Here is a 22787-nt window from a genome sequence, read left to right as displayed (position 1 = left end):
TTTAATGAAATCTTTAGTAGAGCTCAAGGGAGAATCCAGGGAAAAATTTCAAACAGGCAGCACAAATTTTGAACGAATTTTAAACACTCAGACAACAATTTTCCTCCATTGCCCTTCTTACTCAGTGTAAATTCAATCTGTTCTCTTTGTATGACATAAACAACAAATAGTTTCACAGGAGTGAGGCAAACCATATGTGAAGGTGTTTTAGAAAGCACAACAGGGAATACACCAAGCAAAGAAGCATCTGCATTTATTTCAATGTCAAATCACATGTGTATTATAAAAGGAAAGTTTATTGCTTTTATTAAAAAACAAGTTTACTAAATTGTGCTGTTTACAGTTAACTCTTCCTGCTCTCAGTTTCCTAATCAATTTGGGGTGGGGGTAGGGGTGGAAATCAGCAGGTAAAACTATAAAGTTTACAGGTTCAGAGGCAGGGCTGCAAATGGGTCTTCAACCCCATCCGCCCTACCCAGGTTGGCATATGCTGCCAAGAGCATTTTTATTCTCCACTCTCCCTTTGCCACCTGTCTTGGACAGGGGGTTCATCTGCTCCTGACTTCTGCAAGTGAGAAGTAAGGCCTGGTCCTTCCCCCCAACCCCAGATTCCAGAGGTGTAAACATATAAATAGAGATAGGATTTGTTTCTTACTGGGGCCCGAGTGAAGAGGGACACTGGTTCATCTTCTATCTTAAGATGATGCACAGACAAGCCCGAAGCCATGCTACCATGGGCCACGTGCAGCATTGCTGTGTGGGGCACTGGGTATTTCACTACAAAAGGCAGCACCCTACAATAAATTATTTTTACAGAAGCTGCCAGAGTCAGCTTAACACTTTTGGAGTGCAGGAGAAAATATTTCAAAGCAGCATTTAGCCTGGGTATGAGCTACAGGCACGTTGTTAAAAAGCTAATTGCATGGAGACAAAGGATGATCGTTACTTTTATATTAGTGTGTAATATTAACCCTTAAGAGCTGTGTTTGATGATAAGTTGCTGGTGATTGAAACTGCTAGTTCCTTATTTATATTTAAACTCAAGCCTGAATATTTCTAGAGACACAGAAAGTGTTTATGCCTTCTTTTGTTTTTTTCGTTTTTTTTCTTTTTTTTTTCTTTTTTGTAGGAAGACAGATTTTGAAATCTGGGATTTCCTCTCTCTCCTAAAACTAGGCATAAAAAGCAGTGTTAAAGTGCTGAAGTGCTGAAATTATGCCCCAGATCTGTATTCATTATGCACTTTCAGAAAATATGGTACTATAGTGACAAAAAAAAATATGAAAAATATTTCTTCCTCAAATTTTCTTGTTTCAGAAAACACAAGAACAGAGCTAGAAAGTTTCTGACAGCAGGTTTTGCACTGAAATAGTCAAAATTCCCCCAAACATTTTCTCTGTACAGAGTATAGAGTTTACCTGTCTTATTTAGACAATAACCACTAAAAATATTCATGTCCTGATGCAAGCTACGTGGGCTTTTATCTTTGGAAACACAACTTTCTTAGAGAAAGAGATACCGTGGTGTGAGGCAAGGTCTTGGGGCCAGCTCTCCAGGAAGGTCTGGAAAGCAGTTAGCGACCACTTAGCAGCTACAGGGCCACGAACATGGCCAACTACTTCAATGGCATGCACCTCCCTGTAATATGTGACCAGGTTTGTCTGCTGTCTTAACCTCTTCTCTTAGTCTTATGTTTTGGACTCATCCCCCTCACCACCAGTTCACCAGACCTAAGCAAAAGCTGCTGCTTTCAGCAACGCTGTATGCAAGCACAGTGGAAAAGTCACTCTGTGCAAGCTGCAAGATCGAAGCTGAAGGCTACGGGCTTCTGCAGCCAGAATGATCTTTGTATTACATGTGGGTGTAATGCCCACTGTAAGGAGGTTTGACTATGGCCTACGGACGTGAGACACCACTGTCAAATTAATACGAATGGTAAAGGACAAGCATGCTAACGCAATGGAAACAAAAAGAAAAATATACAATTATCAGAAAAATATTTGTGATCACAAAAGGTTATTTTTCTCATACTAGCTGATCTCCCCTTTGGCAAGCCCTATAAGAAAAGAGAAGATGAGAGAGAGGAAAGAAGAGAGGAAAAAAATATACAGGGAGAGATTGGGGGGGGGGGGGGGGGGGGGGGGGGGGGGTGAAGAGACAGACTGAGACAGAGTGGATACTTTTAACTTATTACAGTACAACACTAGCTTTTAATTAATACAGGGCATGTACAGCTTTGAAGACTGTTGGTTGTGCAGTATTTTATGATAAATACATTTTATGGGATTTTGTTTTTAAAGAGGATTTTGTAAAATAACCTAGCCCAATAAATGATTTACCAGTTGCAATAAAAGATCAAGGAAATTGCTCAGACTGCATCTTGGAGCATCTAAAACTCTGAAGTTTATAGATATCTAAGCTGCCCCCAGATCTACAGTCCTATTAAAAATTTTTGTAGTAGCTAATTATCTTGCATTGCATTTTTTAAAAGCTAACAATCCTAGTAGAGAGGAAGGTCTGGAAACAGACAAAGAGGAGTTGATGCCCTTTGATGGAGAAAGTAGGGGAGAAGGAAAGGAGAAGAGACAGACAGAAGTGAGTAACTGAAACATCATGCTGGCATAGTAACAGACGGAACTAACAGCTCGTAAGATATCGAATACTCCTGCAATCACACAGGCAAACTGAATTAACTCTAAGTTTAAAAAAAATATGTATTATTAAGGACACGAACTTTACATGGCATGCTAACTGTAATACCTGCATTACTTGACCAAGAGTGGAATAATTTGTTTTCCTATTTTTTTCTTTCTGATAAATATGTCAATATACAAGAAGCAGAGCAGAAAGCAAAGAAATCTTGTTATGTTTTCACCTCATGGGATTTTCGCATAATAAGTAAGTAAATAAAGCAAACGCTGGTCCTTCTTTCAGACAGGATGACAGAGACAGTAAATAGAGCAGCATTTTAAAATAATAAAATACTAGCCCCGGCTGCCTTCACAGAAGGACAGGCAGCACAGTCACCATGAAGTGTGTCTTGTAGCCTTTGTTTCATACCAGGAATACATGGCTCATGCCCTGTAACTTACTGTGCTCAAACATACCTCTATCTCCCCAGGAAACCCCAGCAAAGCTAGTTTCCCAACAGGCATGGGGCTCCAAAGTCAACTGGGCTTCCTAAGAATAGACAAAGAACAGTAAAGGAAAAGCAGACAGAAGAAAGAACCATCTGTTTTTCTTGGTCACCAAACCAGACAGTGAGGTGCATGCCACCTTAGAAAAAAGCCAGTTCCTTCTGCTCCTTTGGACACCAAAGGCCACCAGCTTCAAAGTCTGGAGCCAGGCTGCTGCAGGTACAACAACCAGAAACCAGTATTCACTCCCAAAGTGCTTTAGCGCTGAGGAAGGATGGGCTTGGTCACCTTTCCCAACACTTTAAATATGAACAACTTTGAAAATAATAAAGGATTGGTGCTGCTGACTTTAAACATTTATTCTATCACTGTAACTCTGCAAGACAGGGAAGAGACAGTGAAGTTCACCAACACAGAAAGCAAGCTCCTTGAGATAGAAAAAGCTAATGAAAATTTGGTTAATTTAATTTGAAAATTGAAGTAGGTTAAAAAAAAAACAAAACAGTGAGAGTAAGCAAGGATATTGGAATGCATGCTGCTACTCGAAAAACTGTTCTTTAGTTATGGCCAGGATGGGGGAGTCCATAATTGTCAAAAATAACCATGATGAATTTGGCAGAATTATGGCAGTCTAATTATATGATTGTGTGTTATTTCTCCACTCAGTTGCTGCCTCTTGCAACACTCAGGGCTGACCACCCCCAGGGTCAAGTTCAGATTTCTATAGTGAAAACACACTTTGCGTTTGTACAATCTTTACATAACTTTCTGCCAAACTTTAAAGGCAAGTGAGAGAGCAGGGAATGACAGGACTAGTGATGCTGAAGGCTGCTTGGCTTGCCTGATTAGATAATCCCCCTTTCAAATGTTTTGACAAGGAAGTAATTTAAAACTACATTTTCCCAGACATCCACCCTATTCTAATGCTCATTTTCTGGATGCTTTATTTGAAACTCTAGGTGCTGATTTGCAGAAGCCCATAGGTGCCAGAGATGTACATTGCAGCTGGGGTTTAAACATACGAAACAAAATACAGAGCTGTGTAAAAGACTCAGATCATTTTATTAGATGAAGGATTGGGTCTTCATTGTTTTCTACTAATTACAAGTAACTGCTCAACTTTTGTAATTACCTAAACGTTGAAATCCCAGAAAAATAATTATTTACATGTACACTAAAAGATTTGATTCTGATACAGACTTTGAATTCCACTTTACCAAGTCATTCCTTGTATGTGTATTTTAAAACAGGGAAAAGTTGTATTTAAAGCGACATCTAAGAAAGGTACTGTATTGCTCTTAAAATGCTGAAAAGATTTTACTAGAAATCCTCTTTCATTTCACCCCCTGGTACAACTTCTCAAAGCAATACAGGCATGTCAAAATTGCATTGTCAGGCAAACAACGTTTCCAAATTTTTTTCAAATCAACTTCAATCATAAATAACACTAAGGAGTCAAAGAAACCCCACATTTTTGGTTACTTACAAGTGCTAGAAATATCTTACCTCATGTCCCTATCTGTGAAGGTAAAACAACACCCTTTTCTTACTTCACAGTGATCTTACAAAGAAAAAGTAACTCTTATTGACAAAGTTCTAATGTGAAGGAAAATACAAGAATATCAGTAATTCTGAACTCCGGGCAGGGTCTGCATGTTGTAAATAAGGCTAGGGGCCACAGTGATCAAAAAGCAGAAAACAAAATCCTTCATATTTACTCAAATAAATAGCACACACCCAGAGAAATGAGCTCTGTGAAGAAATAGCAGATGATGTCATAACCATAACATGCACACACAAAGGGGACACACTGACATTGCAGTGGTAATTGTATCTGTGTTGGATTTTGCAGCCTAACAACATTCACCTGAATGTAGATACCTCTATAACACAGGAATAACAAGGCATACTTTTTGGTTGTGAAACTATTTGATGCTGAGATTACTTACCACACAGAAAAAGTGTATTTCTCTAACTCCTCCAAGTAAAAACTGGTCTCTGCAGATGCTTTCCCTTCTTCTGTGCTTCCCCTGTTCCCAGGATCTGACTTTTCTCGATAACATTGGTCAGGTGAGTTATTCCAGTTGATCTTTAAATGAAAAGAAAAAAAAAAACAAACAAGCTAGAATAGTAAGGTAATCAGCTGGGCACAGATAGCAAATTAAGAGCTGCCAGTTCACCCTAGCTTTAACTTCTAGCTCTGTTTTGCTCCTCACTCTGTAACAAACCTGGAAAACATCAGTGACAAAGCTGGTTCAAAATGCTTAAAAACAGAATAAACTATTTCAGGTAGAGGAGACCCACAAAGATCATCTAGTTGAACTGCCTGATCAATTCAGGGATGACCAAAAGTTAAAGCATGTTGTTTAGGGCATTGCCCAAATGACTCTTAAACACTGACAGGCTTGGGGCATCAATCAACTGTCCAGGAAGCTTGTTCCAGTGTTTGGCCACCCTCTCCATAAAAAACACTTCCTAATGTCAAGTCTAAATCTCCCCTGGCACAGCTTCCATTCCCATTGCAGAACCATTCTCATGTATCCTGTCACTGGATCCAAGGGAGAAGAGCTCAGCATTTCCCTTTCCTTTTCCCCTTCTCAAGAAGCTGGAGAGAGCAGCGAGGTCACCCCTAAGCCTTTCTCTTCAAACTAGACAAGCCCAAGATCCTCAGCTGCTCCTCACGGGACATCCCTTACAGCCCTGTCACCAGCTTTGTTGCTCTCCTCTGGATGCACTCAAGGACCTTCACATCCTTTTTAAATTGTGGGACCCGGAATCCCACACAGTATAATTCAGTGAATTATGCTCTAAAAGGTTTGACAAACCCTGTCAAGGAGGTGTAACCTTGTGCTGACTCCAAAAATCATCCAATCTCCCTCCACCTGCTTGCTTTTTCCCATGTTGTGCACCACACTCCATCAGTACAAAAATTTGGACGCCCACATTGTAAAACATACGGAGAGAACTGATCTGCGGAAGGAATTAATGCTGCTTGGCCTCTTTCTTTTCATTTCTTTTATTAATTGGGTTAGCTCTCAGCTGGACCCATTCTGATCCAGGCCACCCTGCACTGGTGCCAGCACAAGGAAGGAGAGGGACAGTACTGAACCTGCGCTGGTGCCAGTTTCCACTGATTTAAAATACTGCTTGAGCTACAAAGTACAGAATCCTAATCTGTGCTCATCTCTGGAACGACATGTTTGCATGCACAGGGTCTAATTCAGCATTGGCATTGCCTCTCTTTGGAATGACTGTTGGGTTCCTCGAATGCTTGATGTTGACACCCCTGGATAGAGAACCAAACATCACTTCCACCAAGAGACACAATGAGGTCATAACTCACCAAACAGACATCTGAAGGTGACTCCATGAATCTATCTATTAATACATTCCTAGTCACAAAACCAAACTCTGTAAGGGTTTGTTAACATTTAGTGAAAAAGCCCTGTGAGAACAAAGGGATGGAAGTTAAAACCTGTTATGTCCAAACTAGAAACAGCACTTCCTTTTTTGTTCTTTTTTTTACACAGAGATGGAAAATGGAGATGGAAAATATATTGTTTAGAGATAACCACAAAGGGAAATTTTGTTTCTCCATCCCTTGATGCCGATTTCATGGATCAAGTGGTTGAAATTTTCTAGCCTATACTAGAAGATAGCTTAAATGATTTCAGGTCAGTTTTGACTTTTGCATTTATGAAATCTGCAACATACAAAACATCTAGGTTTATTCTATTATTCTCAAAAAATCTTAGGGCTTCCAGGGAATGCAGTGTTGTCATTAGATGTAGCCACATTACTGCATATTTTGCTAATTATGAAAACTACAAAGTTTTTTTTTTTAAACTCAGTAAACTACTTTGCTCTAAAAATCAAATTTGTATTATGAAGTTTGGATTACATAGACCTCATCTACAATTTGAATTTTAACTTAAGGCTCATGGACATAACAGATGAAAGTTCCTATCCATATCTACATAATGCTAAATATGGTTATCAATAAACATGATACAATCATCTTCTTTTCAATGGTCATTGGAAAACCTGCTACAAGCAGTGGAATATATTGCCAAAAAAAAATTTTATGCAAACATGAATAGTTACACAGAGCAAAATTGTGCTGCATGCTCAAAGCAGTTTTTGAATACAAAGACTAGGCAGTTACAGATAAGACTGCAGCCACATGACTGCCCAACTTAATTGCCTAGGAAAAGTCAAGGTTTCAGTGTAGGTAGTGTGTCCAAAGTACCTTGCTGGCACTGACATTGCCTCCATGAAACTATCCCTGTGCAAAGTAGATATAAAAACATTATTTAAGACATAAATCCCAAAGGTGTTAGAGAGTATTATGAGAGAATTTCTCTGAGACGGTGTTTGATCTTGTCTGTAGTACAAAAGCAGAAGCTCAGTCATCTGCATGAGGGTGGAATTGTGGCCAGAGAATATATTTTACGTGTCTCAGAAGTCAGTGACCGGGAGCACTTTGTCCTTTACAGCCACCATTCAATACCTTTAATGCATGCAGTGGTGTGCACACCGACCCCAACAAAAAATGAGTTGTCACTAATGCATATCACTCAGAAGATACTCACTGGGAAACTACTGGCAACTCCCTAGCATATATGAATTTGGGGAGGGGGGGTAAGAGCAAGCAATAACACCTTTAGTTTTGCTGATATGTTCTATATATCCTCAAAAGGTAAGTTCATCCACAAAAGCCTTTCTGTTGCCTTTGTAAGAAAATTATAAACTTAAATATATATATATTTACAAAGAAAAAAAAATAAAAAGGACAGCTAAGGAGAATAATCCACTATGTGAACTTCTGCCTTAAGTCTGTTTTTTACATTAGTCTTTAATTGTTTCCAATATATGATTACTTCGTAACATTATTTTAGAAGATGGTTTCAGTTCCAGCGATACAATTAAGTCTAAATGACATAATTCATACCAAATGCCTAAATCTTGAACATGCTAAAACAAGGATCTCTCTGAAGATGAGGGTTCTCTCATCCTATTAAAAAAGAGGGGCTCTTACAACCTTTGAAAGGAGATTTAACATGCTCACTTTTCTTTTGTGCAGAAGTATTCTCATAAGAGGCTCAGTTCAGAAATCTATTTAAACATGTCAATAACTGTAAGCTTCTGAGTCATTTCACTGAGTCCAAAGGGACTAGACAGCGCTGAATAACCCATGGGCTTACGCACCTTACTGAAACCAGGTCACTTTAATGTGGCTTTGAAAGCCACCCACAACTGAGGTTCCTATAAGAGCGTGGCATTTTGATCAAAGGCAAAGTGCTATTATGGGATTGTAGGAAATGAATTTCACTCTGCCACTCCCATGGGTTGGGTTGCTTTGCCCATTACACCCACTCCATCAGTCCTTAAATTGGTTTTCCTATAGATATAAAGTTACACACATGCAAACATCAGTGTGATGTTATGTTTCTTCAAGTTATCATTTCCTCCCTAAAGAAATAAATCATTTGCAATACTGCAACCCCAGTAATTTAAAATTGAGGAAATTTCCAGATGGCCTATCTAATTTTGCTTATGGATATTTATATGTAGATCATCACACTAATGAAGTCAAAGTTGTGATTACAATTTGTAGCTATTGAGTATTTGTGCCATAGTACAGGTATGAGCACATAGTACACAAGTTTGTAGTACTCTGAATACCATGATGACTTTTTTCCATGGGCAACTAAAAGTATGTTAAAATGTTTTAGAATACATCTAGGACAGGGTGAGACAAATTGCCAGAATGATTAATCTGAATATTCTTGTTTGCAGCCAAGCATATCTAAGGAGGGAAGTAGAGCAACACATAGAGAGAAAAATTGCATCCTTCACTGGAAAATATCTAATTTAGAACAGATAATGCAGGTAGAGGCAATTCTCAGGCATACAGTGTGTGTGTCTTAGTTCTCAGGATTTATATTATATTGAAAAGCGTCAGTAGTATTTCACCCAGACAGTGTTGATGTGATACAGATGTGATTTCATGGTAACTTGTACTGATGACACCATATTTGTTCACAAACTAATTATGTCCTTGACTACAGATGTCCTTGATGCTACAGATAAGGATAGTGAAGATATCTAAATGTAGGGGTCTTCTGCACAAGGACATGAAAGCTTGGTTATAGATGCATAGGAAATCTATCTTGTGTTTGACCATTACTGAAATAATATCATCCTGCAGCACAGCCTTGATCTAGCTGCTGTTGTCTGATTACTGGATGGTCTTTCCTATTACTCCTTTGAAATTCCTTTGCTGCAGAGATTAGCTTTCTATAGATCTATGCAGGAGACAGCAATACTCCTTGGCCATTTGCTGCCTTATGATAGCCATAACAAAATACACAGTGATAAAGAAACACAACAACAAGAAGCAAGCCCCCAAATAATTCCTGAATAGCCCTGGTAGAAGCTCCAAACATTTTAAAAAGTGAGGTTCAGATCAAGTACAGTACCTTGTGATGTCCTGCTTGGCCTTCCCTCACGCAAAACTTGTCTGCACAGCCATGCCAATCTTGGTAAAAATAATTCTCTGTAAGAAAATACAAAAAAAAACATTTTTATATTGGTACATAAGATAAAGTTCTGGAAAGGAAGGAGCTAGATTTTGTTCCCTCTTCCACCAAGATCCTGCATGACTCCAGGAAGATATTTTTTTCCCCTCCATTGTAGTTCTAAATAGATGGTTAGTTCTCTCCTACCTTCCAGAAATGTTAGGATTATAAATGCAGAGAAAACTTCATATACCGTGGTGTTGGAAATTACAATTGCATAGACATGAAGTGTATGTGCTGGAAGTAGAAAAAAAGAAATAAGAGAAATAAGAAGAATGTCAGTGAAGATTATTTTCACCACCTCAGGATCTGTTCTCTGGAAAAGAAGAGAAAGTTTGTTTTCTTGTAGGGCCATGGCTGTGGGTTGAGAATGAGGCACAAGTTTCCAAAATACTCAGTTCTCTAAGCAATGTTTACTCAAGTAGGGCATCCCTCAAAGGTCTACAAAGCAGTGACCTGCCGAGTGAACAAAAATGTAGTCCCACATCAGAAGAAGCAGCGGTGTGATAAAAATAAAGGTCTGTATTACACTTCTTAATGCACTACATGTGGAGGATAAGTCAGAAATATACTTAATGATTATGTCACTTTATTTTTTTCCAGTTACTTCCGCTTCCCCTCAGTAGAAGACAGTGAAGTGTACTTAAAATCACATTACAGGAAGGAGCTGCTCTTAGATGTTGTACTTGTAGACATACAACACAAACAAACACAATGTCATATGCATGAATATCTATGTCTTACCTTCTATATATACACACACATATGGGTGTATATATGCTGAGCATTCACAGTGGATGAGGTATTTACAAGTATTTACATCTGGGGTGAAAGAAGAGGTCTACTGAGATCAGTGAAACTCCTAAAACACAGATGCTGGGTATGTCACATGTGTGCACAAGTAATATAAACACATAAAATTGTCTCCACATATTCCATATATGTGATACATGCATGAACCCATAAATACATTATTAAAATATAAATATACCTTTGTAAAGATGGTTACTGTGGTTTTCTTTGTTTTTTTTTTCTTTTTTTTTTATTTTGGCTCACTGAAATGGGTTGCCAAATAGCTTTGCTGAAGTAATGAAGACTGACAATGTTTTTGGACACAAATGAATAAGGCAGTAACTAATTTGGCCAAAAAAACCAGCACAATAAAAAGAATAAAGAAAACAATGATATTCTACATTTAAGAAATGGGTGGGAGAAGAAGCTCAAGTCTGTTATTTAATCATACATGCTCCTTTTATATTTTATTTGTAAGGCTCTGAATGCTCTTTCCTTTCTATACCAGTGAGCTCATTACTTTAATTCCTCATAGATTTCTCTGAACAATTTTTCCTAAGTGAAAACAATGTAATTCTTCAATGGCTGTAACAGTAAGAAGCTGCTCAAATTAAAGATCAATAAAAAGTACAGAAAAAAACGGTATGAAAATAAATAAATAAAGGAGAAGATGGGAAATGCTTGCAATTAGATAGGATGAAAAATCTAAGAAGAAATTAAATTTAGTTGTAATACATTTCCCATTCTTTTCTTCATGAAAATTACTACTGAAGTGGTTTTTTTTTTCTGTAATTTAAATGTTAAGCTGCCAGATGTGTGTCTCATGCTTGAAGAGCTGAAGCTTTGCATTATTTAGCATATTAAGATTCACAGAATTTAAAAAAGGGCTCCTTTATTGCCTGGAGGTTCTAATTAAGTAAACCTTAGCCTGGTACATTTAAAACTTGCAATACAAGAGATTTTGCTTTCGTTTTTTTTTTCTCTACAGCCAAGTCTCATCAATATAATAAATATGGAAAATACTTAGATGATATAATTTTTCTTTGGCTTGAGGAATTAAACCTATCTATTATTTTAAGAACTTTTTAATAGAGGCCAGCAATCAGAAAGACATTTAAAGACTCCAGTCTACTTTTTAATCATGGGAGTTGCTCTTAGTGGGGGAAAACGTGTCTTATAAAACTGAGCTATGTAGAAATTGTTTCTTCCACATGCACAAAACAAAGCAGTTCTGAGAAAGAAACAAGACTCACACAGTTCTTTATTATTAAATTCCATTTTACGTTTTTATAACTTGTTATAATTGACCACAGAAAACTAATAAAGCATTAATTAGCTGCACTATCAGGAATTTGTTGGAGTTGGGATGGCTGCATCAGAAACTGTAATAACACAGAAATTCCTTTGACATGCAGTGCCCATAAATCATACCTTAAATACAGTTAGTTTTGCCATTTTAGAAAATGTCAAAGGTGTCAACTTTGTCCAGATATAGCACTTAGCAGTGACTATTTTAGTAAATTGACTGAAAATACATTTTGTCCCTGACAGGGGAACATAATACCATTCATGATAAAAATGAACGACTTGAGGAGGAGAAAATAATACCAAGAACGAGTGATCAAAACCAGGTATCATAGCTATGATAAAGGTACAATGGCAGGTGTAAACTCTCTGTTAATAGGTTTATTTGAAGTCAACAAACACATGCATAAGAGCAGGAAAATGCGGCTATACCAGGGCCTGGAAAAGACAATACTATTCTTATTCCAATGTTATAAATCTGTGATGAGGCATTAATAAGAAGTCCAGCAGAACAGTTTTAATGTTGTACATTTGTATAAGAAAAACAATGGGTGGCCTTTTTTCCCACCATTGTGGAATGGGCATAAAAAACAGTACAATGCCTGGATTTGGGTAAGTATGGTGAGACAAAGTTTGTTTCCAGACCCTGATAATACTGAGAACTGTCTCATTTCTTTGTGATATTAAGTCCCAACAAAACACTTTAGATGCTGCACACAGCTTACATTTAATATGGAATACAAAGTGTCACCCGTACCAAGACCGTGAGCTCAGGTGGGACCTATGTTTTTAAAACAAGGTGGAAAGAGGCTGGAAACTAAAATGTTAATGCTACTCCATTACTTTTCTCAGCTTCAGCCTTCTTGGGACAATAGCTGAGAGTAGCATGACCTTTAAAAATGAAGAGTGCCTTATTGCTTCTTAAACCTTATAGACTATAATGCAGCCTTTTTTTTTTCTTCTAAGTTCAGTCTGGAAATTATCCCTTTTGGTTGTGTCTTCTGTAACAAATACTGTGGTACAACAAGACTGCATCTGTAGAATTAAACCAGTGATTCAGAGGACACCATGAAACGGTGAGGACCCCACTGTGCGTTGAAGAGTTTATGTCAGACTAGCTCTGGGAGTTGATGGTCCATTAATACCTAACACACACCTAAAGCACATCCGCTTTCTCAGCTTCATCCTAAAGTCCAGTGCTTGCTCTCTGAGATCACTCTTCAATGAGAGTCAGAGATCAGCAACTGGGGTAGGGTTTTCACTTCCAAAGTGCCCTAGAAGCCTAAATGCTAATGTAGATACACCCTTTTTGAACTGGAATTAGAGGGGATAGGAAAGAGATTCTCCATGATGTGAAACTTCTGGAGGCTGCATATAGAACTAACGTTGTGAAATTGTGAGATTTTGACATGGAAAATCAAACAGCATGGTAAGAGTCCCAAAGAGAAGAGTTTGGATTACACGAATGTAAGCAGGAGCTGAGTTTAATCCTATTTGCAAGACTCAGCCCAGTCTTTTACACAGTCCTGCACAGAGGAAGAAAAGACCAGCGAAGAAAGAAGAGGTTCAGCCATCTGAGGTTCTGCCTTTGAGGCTCTAACCTGTAGTTAGTGAAGGGCAAGCAGTCTTCATCTTAAAACATCACTTTGTTCCCTTTAAAGTGGCACCCATGAGGAACTACCAGTGAGAATAGCTTTGGGTTGTTTTGTTTTATTTTTTTGTTTAGGTAGTTATTTTTGCATCTGCATACAACTGTTATGTAGAAGCAAACAACATGTCAGAAGGAGAACCACCTCATTGTAGTATAATGAGAATACTGAAAGGAAGGCTTACCAGTTTTCATGAAATTGCTTCAGAAGTGGCTGTGAGCATATATGTAATCCTCTCAACAAAACTTTCTCACTTAGACAAGCATGTTTCAAGAAATGAAATAATGTCTCTCCAAAGGTAATGATAAAATTAGAATGCTGTCTCTTGTGTCTGGTATTTTGATATGGATGGGACATCTTAATATGTTCTGAATAAACTTCTGAGTGTTATCTAATAGTGTACTAACTCCTCAGCCTGATGCCATCTTTGCTTAGGTGTTATTTTGAAGCTTTTTTTTCAGACAGAAATAGGATTTTTTTGCTATGAAAGGACACAATTCACTTCCCAACATTTTTCCACAGATGTGGAGAGGTTTTTAATTAGAGCTCTTAAATATGATATTTAATATCTAAATTTAAATATGCAGTTTATTTTAGAAGACAGACATTGAACAAAAGTATCCTTCTGAGCTGTAAAATTTGAAAATCAGGGACTAAAAATTTTTCCTGAGTGTGCCATAGAAAGATGACAGAGAAGAGGGTTGAAAGAACAGCAGTAGTGCCGTCAAACACCAAAAATGAGCAGAATGCAAGCTGCTTCTAACAGGCTGACTAGCAAAATTTATGAGAAATATTTTACATGTTTCCAGGGTTTTTACTATGGAACATGCATAACTGGGGGCTTTGAAGAAAGAAACCAGGCTTCATATGAGAGGAAGGCTGGGGGGCAGCTGCCTGCTGGGATGAGCATTGGTGGGGATGAAAATGCATGCACTGTTGAAGCTCCAAATTAAACATCAAATACAGTATAAATTGTAGTTTATACATGGTTTTGCAGAAATTATCAGGGGATTTTAAGATGAAGCTTTTTTTCCCCCCTTAGTTCTGAGTGCATATATTGAGTTAGAGTTTAGTGGTTACATTACTGACAGTGCTCCATCACAGAAAATCTGTGCTTTAGTGACATGCCTTTTGAAACCACAGTTTTGCATTAAATTATCATGTAATAGATTTAGCAAGTACCAGAAATTGAGTTCATAAAAAAAAAGTCTGTTGTCTCAAGAATTAAGATAAGCAAAACCATTTTTCACTTAATTGAAATCCATCAATGCTTTTGGAACTCTGCTTGTAGCCCAGGTAGACTCCCTATTATACTAGATCCGTTTTTAAAATCCTCACTAGATTATATAATATTATCTCTTAGAATATATTGAGTCAGATCCTCTGATGATGTAATACAATGCCTTTTGAATCTCACTTTGCTTTGATACGGCAGTAATTCGGTAACTTTCAAAATCAGGCCACTTGTATAACTGCATTGCTTCAGGGTATTTGTAAGAGACCCTCTTGAATTGAAAATATGGGCTCTAAATGCTTTGCTTGGCATTGGATCTCTGCCAAACTCCACCTAACTGATTTGAATAAAAATTCAACACAGTAGTTAGACCTAGATAAGCAACAGTAACAGGGGTAAAGGGAGAAAGGGGAGAAGAAGTAGATGTCTACCTGCACAACTAATAATTAGGTTTTGAGTCATACATTCTGAAGGAGGAAGCATGGAAATGTTGGCAAGGAAAAGAAATCGGCAAAAAAAATTAAAAGCAGCCAAAAGCAAATGGCAAATACAGTTAAATGTTACTTAAAAAAACTTTGTTCATACAGGTCACTCATGTTTTAAATACCTTGAGTATTCTAAGATGCTTTGCACAACTAATCTTGGGCAAATGAACTAAATGGACTTCAAAGTAGATTCCACTACAGTCAAAGTTGAAAAAAAGCATTTCTAAGCTAGGCTGTGATTACATTCTTGGGAGGACCAATATTTAGAAAAGACGTGTTAATGAAGTGTTGATCTTATTTGGAGGTATATTGAGAACCCTTGAAAGAAGGAAAAAATTTATTACTTTTTTCTGTAACAGGCTTAAACTTTTGCCACCAACACCATTTAACAAAAATTGATGCCAGCTCTGTATTCTACTTCTTACACATCTATGATATTCAGCAACAATATTTAGTGTTTACGGATCCTGAGTAAGTAATGATATAATAGCTCCTACCTATATTTGTGCCTGCTCAACATGAGAAAGTCAACAAATTTACCTATAAGAGCAGATGCATAGTCCTAGCCTTCTTGGCAGTCAACAGATGAGGACAGCTTCAAAAGGACAGTTACATTTCATGGGTTGCCATAAAAGGAAAGCTAGCATATCAATTGAATTCTCATCAACATCCACAGGTTTTACCGCAGGATTTTGGGAAGTCTGCAGACTCAAAACCAACTAAAAACTACTGTTTACACAGATAAGAGGTGGGAACTGTCCTCTCCCTAAAACGAAAGCTACCCCTCACCTTGTTTGTGGTGGGTGGCAATGTCACAAGCAATGGGCACAACTGTAGATTTCAGATCTGCTCCCAGTGCCCTCTCTCTACTGCCTCAGCACAAAGGGGAGCACAGGCAGCAGCAATTACTGTGCCTGCATAGCCATTTTTCTATCCTGAGACAGAAAGCATGATTCACTACCCAGGTTACTAGGTGGTGGTGGCTGTCTATAACCTTGGTCCCTTCAGATCACTGTCCCATAGTAAATCTGCCTCTGACCATCAGTGGTGGTATCTGAGTTTAGGGCAGGTTGTAAAAGTTGTGTTACCCAGTTCTCAGACCCATACATTTTACTCAGTACTTCAAAAAACAAAAAACAAAACAAAAAAAAAAAATCAAGACAGTGCAACTTGTAAGGCTTTGCCTTCAAAAGAAACCCCACATCTCAAAAGTAAATGTTAACTGATGCTAATACAGACAGGCATTCTTACACGATTTAGCTCAGCACAATTAACAAAGGATATTGCTATTAACATGTTCCAGTAAGAAAAATATACTTCCCAAGAACCTAACAGCAACATGTTGTGATCTATGGATATAAATGACCAAATAAAATGAAAGGATGTAAAAATGTCACGGAAACACCAGCCATAATCTAATGTTGTCAGTGAACTCCACACACACCTTGTAATTACTAACACATTTGGCCTACAAATACTTTTTAGACAGGAGAGCCTACCACTTCTGTACCTTTTTGCCTAAGCTGCTTTTGATCCCTCACAATTGATTTAAACTATTCCATCGCTTCCTTTGCTTAGAGAAATAATGATGAGATGATACCACAGGGTGAGGGGGAAAGGAGAGGGGGGTGTTTACACGCATGCCAAGCAGATCTATTTGCAAACTTTGAGTAAATAGAAGTCCTAACCTGCTGGAAGCTTTTTAAGCTCTTCTCTTTTCCTCCCTGCTTCTTCTAGCACACACGTTTCTCCTCCTTTCACAGCATTAAACTGCTTTTCCACTTCCTTTACAACAGTGGGAATACTTCCCTTATGGGTGTCAGGATCTTTCGAGGAGGTCAGAGGTTGCCCTGCAGAGGAAATGACAAGCTGTGAAATGTAAAAGAACAATTCCTTCCACATGTTTCCTTGCTCCAGGAGCAGTAAGGGGTTGTCGGCTAGCATCACGATGGGATGGGCCAGGTCTTTGCCTAGCAGTCCTGTCAAAACTAATTTACATTAAAGACCTGCACAACTGTTTAAAGCTTTACAACTTCAGCAAGTTTCAAGGACTGCCAAAGACACGTGGTATAAACCAACCTTATTTTAACAGCCAAGCAGGCAGATAGAAAGAAAACAGACTAAAAAAAGGCTCGTAATTGTACCTTAACCAGATAAACTGTATACCTGAAAATTATTCTTCTGTATAATATTTGTTTCTGTTACAAACTCATCATTTGGGAATTGAAAACATTTCAGCTCTTCTAACTTTTTGTCTGGTTGATGCATGCAGCACATAAGTCACGTGCTGCTGTTAGACAGCAAATCTTGTAGGGGAGGGAAAAAAATGAGTTTAAGAAAAAAAATAAGCTATTTGTTCATTGTAAGAAAGTAAGTGTCCTTAAATCCATTCTCAAACAGCTGAGTTGCCTTTTTCTTTACTCTTCCAAAAGTACAGCAGAACAGGGAGAATTAGGGGACAAGCAGACTTTCTGGAAAGAAAATGTTACAGCACAGAAAATCTGTATGCAGGTGTTTAGTCCAAAGACAGTTGAGGCTGTGGGAGTTTTTCCATGTGACAAATCTCCCCAGCAAAGCAGTAATAACAAACATCTCTGCTATCCTAGACACTGAAAGCAATGTAGTCATAATAATAGAATACTGTACACAGGAAAATACAGCCTGTGTTATACCTCTACTATACAAAGATCACCCTGCTGCTGAGGCCAAACTAGCCTGGCTACCTTTGAACATTTTGTTTCAAAACCTTGGCTGATAACACCTCTCCTCCAACAGAGCCAGGCTGAGAAAAACTCCCATCTTTATTTCACTCTGTCATGCTTGGGATAACTTGTGGTTAAAAAGATGTACAATTGGTCATGACTATTTAAATATAGGTATTGATTTCTGCTGTAATTTGACCAAAACCTGCACACAGTTTGGCACAAAATAATTTTTTCAGTATCTTGATCACCCTCAGCAACTCTTCTACCTTCTCCCTTGTAAGGGAGGAGAACTTTTTAGGTCTTGACTGCATGTCATTATACGCTAGTAAAGTGATCACCATAACTTCAGGACTTCAAACTGGCCAACATAAAGAGGTGTAAGTTACTAGAATGGGAAAGGTTTTCCTCTGGTTCTACAAGTTACCAAGCGTCAAAGTACAATACATATATAAGTATATATAATACGGTTTTGTACTTGCCTATTTTATTTGATCACCATTTCTGATGGGCACAAATAGGTATTTGTCAGAGTAACAGCCCAGACAGAAAAGCGAGTGTTTAGAAGAATGTTCCCAACAAGTGCATAGTAAAGCTTCCCAAATGAGACTTTGACCTAAAAGTGTTTGAACTGGATAACAAATATAGGAGTGATGTTCAGCTACTTTTCTGAGGATGAAAGAGCAGTTACAGAGTTACACTGACATTTTGCACACGTGAATTCCCTCTTCTATGGACACTGAAGTCGAAGGGAATCTTGCTTTGGATGTCACAGTGAGAAAAAGAGTTCTATTCAAGACTTTGTATATTTATGGACAGACACACTTTTCTGAAGTTTTCATGCATTTAGAAGACTGGGTTGGTTTAAATCCAAGCCTATCGAGGCAACGTTTCTGTTTTTTTTAATCAAATCTTCCTACCTATACTTATTCTGTTAAAGTTGTTACCTTCCACACAATGGCTAATGAATTCCACAGAAAAAAAAAATGTCATTTATTCATTGACAGGGACTGTTGATCCCTTTATGGGGCAACAGAACAGCCACAGAGGCTTTTCTCAAAAAAAGTAAAGGATGGTGGTCATGAAAGCAGAAGCTGTCTTTTTCCATGAATCTCTCATGGAATACCACTTCAAAAGAACAGAGTGAAGATACTATTTGGACTAAGAGATATGCTAGATCTGATACTGTGCACCGTGATCTACAAAGCAGGTAGAACGGGAGGTATTGGGTTGTATTCCACTGCACTGTACTCTGGAAGAAAGATTCTGTGCAACAGGGAAGAGCCATACCTAGCCCAACACAGGGTTGTGGTTTAAAAGAATAATGCAGCCTGGAGTTAATGGAAATAATATGAAGGTTCTGTCTTAAACTTCTAAAACAAAGACAAATTTGAAGTGAAGATTAAAATACTATCTCCTAACCTGCTCTATTTTCTTATATGTTGCAGTACCATATACATCATCGATATGTAAGATCATTCACTATTTAGACTACTGCAGTAGAGTGAGTTACAGAACACTAGTCTTCGTTTAGAGTGTTCTTGCTTTCTCTGGTTTGTGTCTCAACTTTAATGTAATTTTAACAGAGCTTTTCCCCACACACTTTTGGTGGTTTAACAGATATAATATAGTATTTATAGAGCATATCAATGTGTGACAGCTTGCCACAGATCATAAACACATTTTTCTGTTGGAAATGTTGGAAGTTGTGATTTTCACCATGTGATCTCCAGTTCTCTAAGGTTTGCTCCTTTAATTGTAAATAGCCAGAAAGTCATCAAGCTAGCATTTAATAAACTTTTAATTTGAAATGGATTACCACATGTTGTGTTTGTTTACCCATTATTAAATCTCTTAGCAACATATCACCAGCAGAAACAGCATACTGTAGGACTGCATAGAAACATTAAAAAACAAACCCATGGGGGATATTAGCAGCTAATAATACCTTTAAAGAAGGTTCCAAGAAAAATAAATAAATATAAACAATATCAAAAATTACTCCTTAAAATTTTGTTAGTGCAAATCTGTTTGGCATGGAAATTGCAGATATTCCATGATCAGCTTATTAGCTTATTTCAGAGGTCTGCACACAAAATACAATATATACTAATGTTCTTACTCAGTTCTCAGAAATACATCTTCTGGACTTCTCAAACTGCGTATCACGAGTTTTTCCCATGTGTTTCCAGAATTGTGACCTATTAAATTGCATCCTCTCTGTATACATGTGCTTCTGCATGCATGTGAAGACTGATCATAGGACCAAACAATGGTAAGGACAAGTTTGATTTATTAAGAACTTGTCCATAACTCTTCTGTTATGAAGAAGAAGAAGAAAAATTTTGTTGAATGTTGAGAAAAATTGTCTGCAGCTCCACTTTTTGGATCAGCTCTTCATGGCTTTGTGCTGCATCTCAGTGCACCATAGCAGACATGTAGAAGATATATGGCAACAAAAATGACCTTGCTCCTCAGTACAATGTATGTTTACACTTCCATGCTGCTGGTATCAGGGTGGTAATATAAAAGCCTTTAGATCACAGCGCAGTTACTACTAAGCCTAAAAGCATCATAAGGCAAATCTCATTTTCTCTATATCCTAAATCAATACTTACTGTCTGAAAAATACTTTTACTGGCCTCTTTTCATGTTATGCTTCCAACCTGAGCTGCCCATTCTCTATGCTAAATGATTATTGTTTATCCGCTCTCTTTCTTTTTTTCCAGTATCCTAGTCTTTCTCCTCCCATGCCTTCTACAATGCATCACTGCTGCTGTTCTCAAATGCCTGAAGAGCTAAACCTCCATTTCAGATCTGCAAATAAGTTTCACACAGACACTACAACCTGTGTGTTGGCTGCATCCTTCAGTTCATTAAACAAGAGGGAATATAGAAATGTCTGTATATGACAAAGAATTATTTTTATCCATGGAAGTCAGATCCCACATTATAAAAAAGAAAAACAAATAGCAATGTCCTGCCATTCTCATTCTTGGATTTCTAACAGAAGAGGAGCAATTTATGAGTCCATTGCAATATAGTCAATTATGTCTTCAGCGTAGCTACAGCATGAGACTCACAGAGGCCAGGGAGGATGCTCAGTCTACAAGTAACATTCCATGATGTTTTTAAGAAAGCTTCTGTGAGGTCTGTTGCAGATAAGCAAAATAATAATTTGTGTTTCCTATGGGTTACCACTTGATTGAATCTTAATGGGATTTCATAGGAGTAACAGTAAGGCATACTGCTGATGCCAGAACTACCTTCCTGACAAATTTGAAGTCCCAGCTGTAGCCCAGGGAATGCTAGAGTTCTTCAAGAAATAATTAGACAAAAAAGTATCTCTTTTTTTTTTTTTTTCTTCATGTAAGTTTGGTGTCATAAGCAGCTGAATTGTTATTGCTAAAACTTTCCAAGCATTATTTAGTCTCAAACAGTGGCCAGAACAGAAAGTTTCATCCTCAGCAATGAGGCTGGTTTAAATTGCTCACAACTGAAAATGAAGTTAAGCAATCTTAATTAAAAAAAAAAAAAATCACAATATTCCTGCTATAATACATATTGGACCAACATGTGAATGAGGAAAATCTAGTTTAACAAGACAATAACGACAAGCCAACACTGGAATGAAACTATGGGTTGCCCCAATGAAAGCCTGGATAAAAACATGAAAGTTTGAATCCATCACCTTGCAGTCCAGGCTGTTCAACATTCTCTGAGACACCATTCTTTTCAGCAGGGCTTGAATACATAACATGTTCAGGCGGGAGATTAAGATGCATACCACACTTACTTTGCTCATCTGAATCCTGTGGTAGTTTAATTATCTATTACAAAAAGAAAAAAAAAATGAGAATAAGCAGTTGTGTATTCCACAACACCAGAACACGCTCATTTGTACAATATTTGTGAACCCTAGAAGCCTGAGATGCTTCTATGAGGATTTGAGGAAGTTTTTGTTTCTCTTTACTCTGTTTACTAACTTACTACTAACTTACTCAAGTTCTGTCTCTTATCTGTTTCCCAAGTACGTCTTCTCCATGCTTACAGACTAAAGGCAGACATCCCAGTAAATGGGTTTGACTCACAATCCAAATTCAGAATCATCTGGGAAAATATATATAGCCTGGATCATTAAATCATCCCAGCCTATATGTTTTGTTTGAAGACTAATTTTGCAGCTTTGGGATCTACCCCGATTACCCTACATTTTGACTCTTGTCATTTTTATGCCATAGCTTTACTAATGTCATTTCGGAAATTCTCTTTCCTAACATATCTTAGGTATATTTTGATATATGTATATAAATTCTTATTTCTCTTCATGATTCTGAAACTATTTTCACATCCTTTTATTCTCGGTAGACCCAAAAATTAAGATTGCCTGAAAATCGCCACTACAAGAAAAATAATAACTACACATTCTATTCAGTAAACCCACATGTTATAATTCAGATGCTTTCAAAGTTCATCTACTTTGGTGTGTTTTTTCCTGAGCCAGACATGACTATAAAAAAGATATAAGTTTGAGGTCTCATTAAGATTCTGAATGAGGAAATGTACTTCACTTACAATAAAGCCCTTAATTTCCCAGTCCAGAAACAGAGAATGCTTCTGTTGAAAAGAAGTTCTTATTTCAGAACCATTTTCACCAGACATCCAAAAAATGTCACATCGTGAATAGGTTTTGGACATAATTCTAAGTAAGTTTCCTACCACAACAGAGCCTTGCTTATTAGCTGGGGATCCCAGACAAACAGTATCAAATGCAAAAATATCATAAAAAACATTATTTTTATTTTGTAGCCAAGCAAAAGTACCTCTGAGATTTACTAAATCTGTGGAGAAAATTAACATGTGCTGGTGGCAGGCTCAAACTGCATTTTGTTTTTTTTTTCC

The 22787-nt window shown here is 37.6% G+C and overlaps 1 protein-coding gene and 1 long non-coding RNA gene across 2 annotated transcripts in view; both read right to left on the bottom strand.

Annotated features, from left to right (window-relative positions):
* Positions 1 to 17009, bottom strand: part of LOC130593821 (uncharacterized) — a 43732-nt gene extending 26723 nt beyond the window's left edge. Inside the window, exons 1-3 of the long non-coding RNA XR_008970883.1 lie at positions 16872 to 17009; positions 9620 to 9696; positions 5087 to 5226 (exon numbers count right to left, since the gene is read on the bottom strand). This is a non-coding gene — a long non-coding RNA (uncharacterized LOC130593821). The remainder of the gene's footprint in view (positions 1 to 5086; positions 5227 to 9619; positions 9697 to 16871) is intronic.
* A 4511-nt stretch (positions 17010 to 21520) lies between these two features.
* Positions 21521 to 22787, bottom strand: part of LOC130593815 (uncharacterized) — an 80439-nt gene continuing 79172 nt past the window's right edge. The window contains exon 14 of the mRNA XM_057399237.1: positions 21521 to 21715. Within this exon, the coding sequence (XP_057255220.1) occupies positions 21521 to 21715 (195 nt within the window). The remainder of the gene's footprint in view (positions 21716 to 22787) is intronic.

The sequence above is a fragment of the Pezoporus wallicus genome, unplaced genomic scaffold (assembly GCF_028554395.1).
Source record: "Pezoporus wallicus isolate ANWC-B61680 ecotype Strahan unplaced genomic scaffold, APGP_CSIRO_Pwel_v1 contig_818, whole genome shotgun sequence".
NCBI lineage: Eukaryota > Metazoa > Chordata > Aves > Psittaciformes > Psittacidae > Pezoporus > Pezoporus wallicus.
The sequence above is the reverse complement of the archived record's forward strand: the minus strand, read 5'-3'. Positions and strand labels throughout refer to the sequence as shown.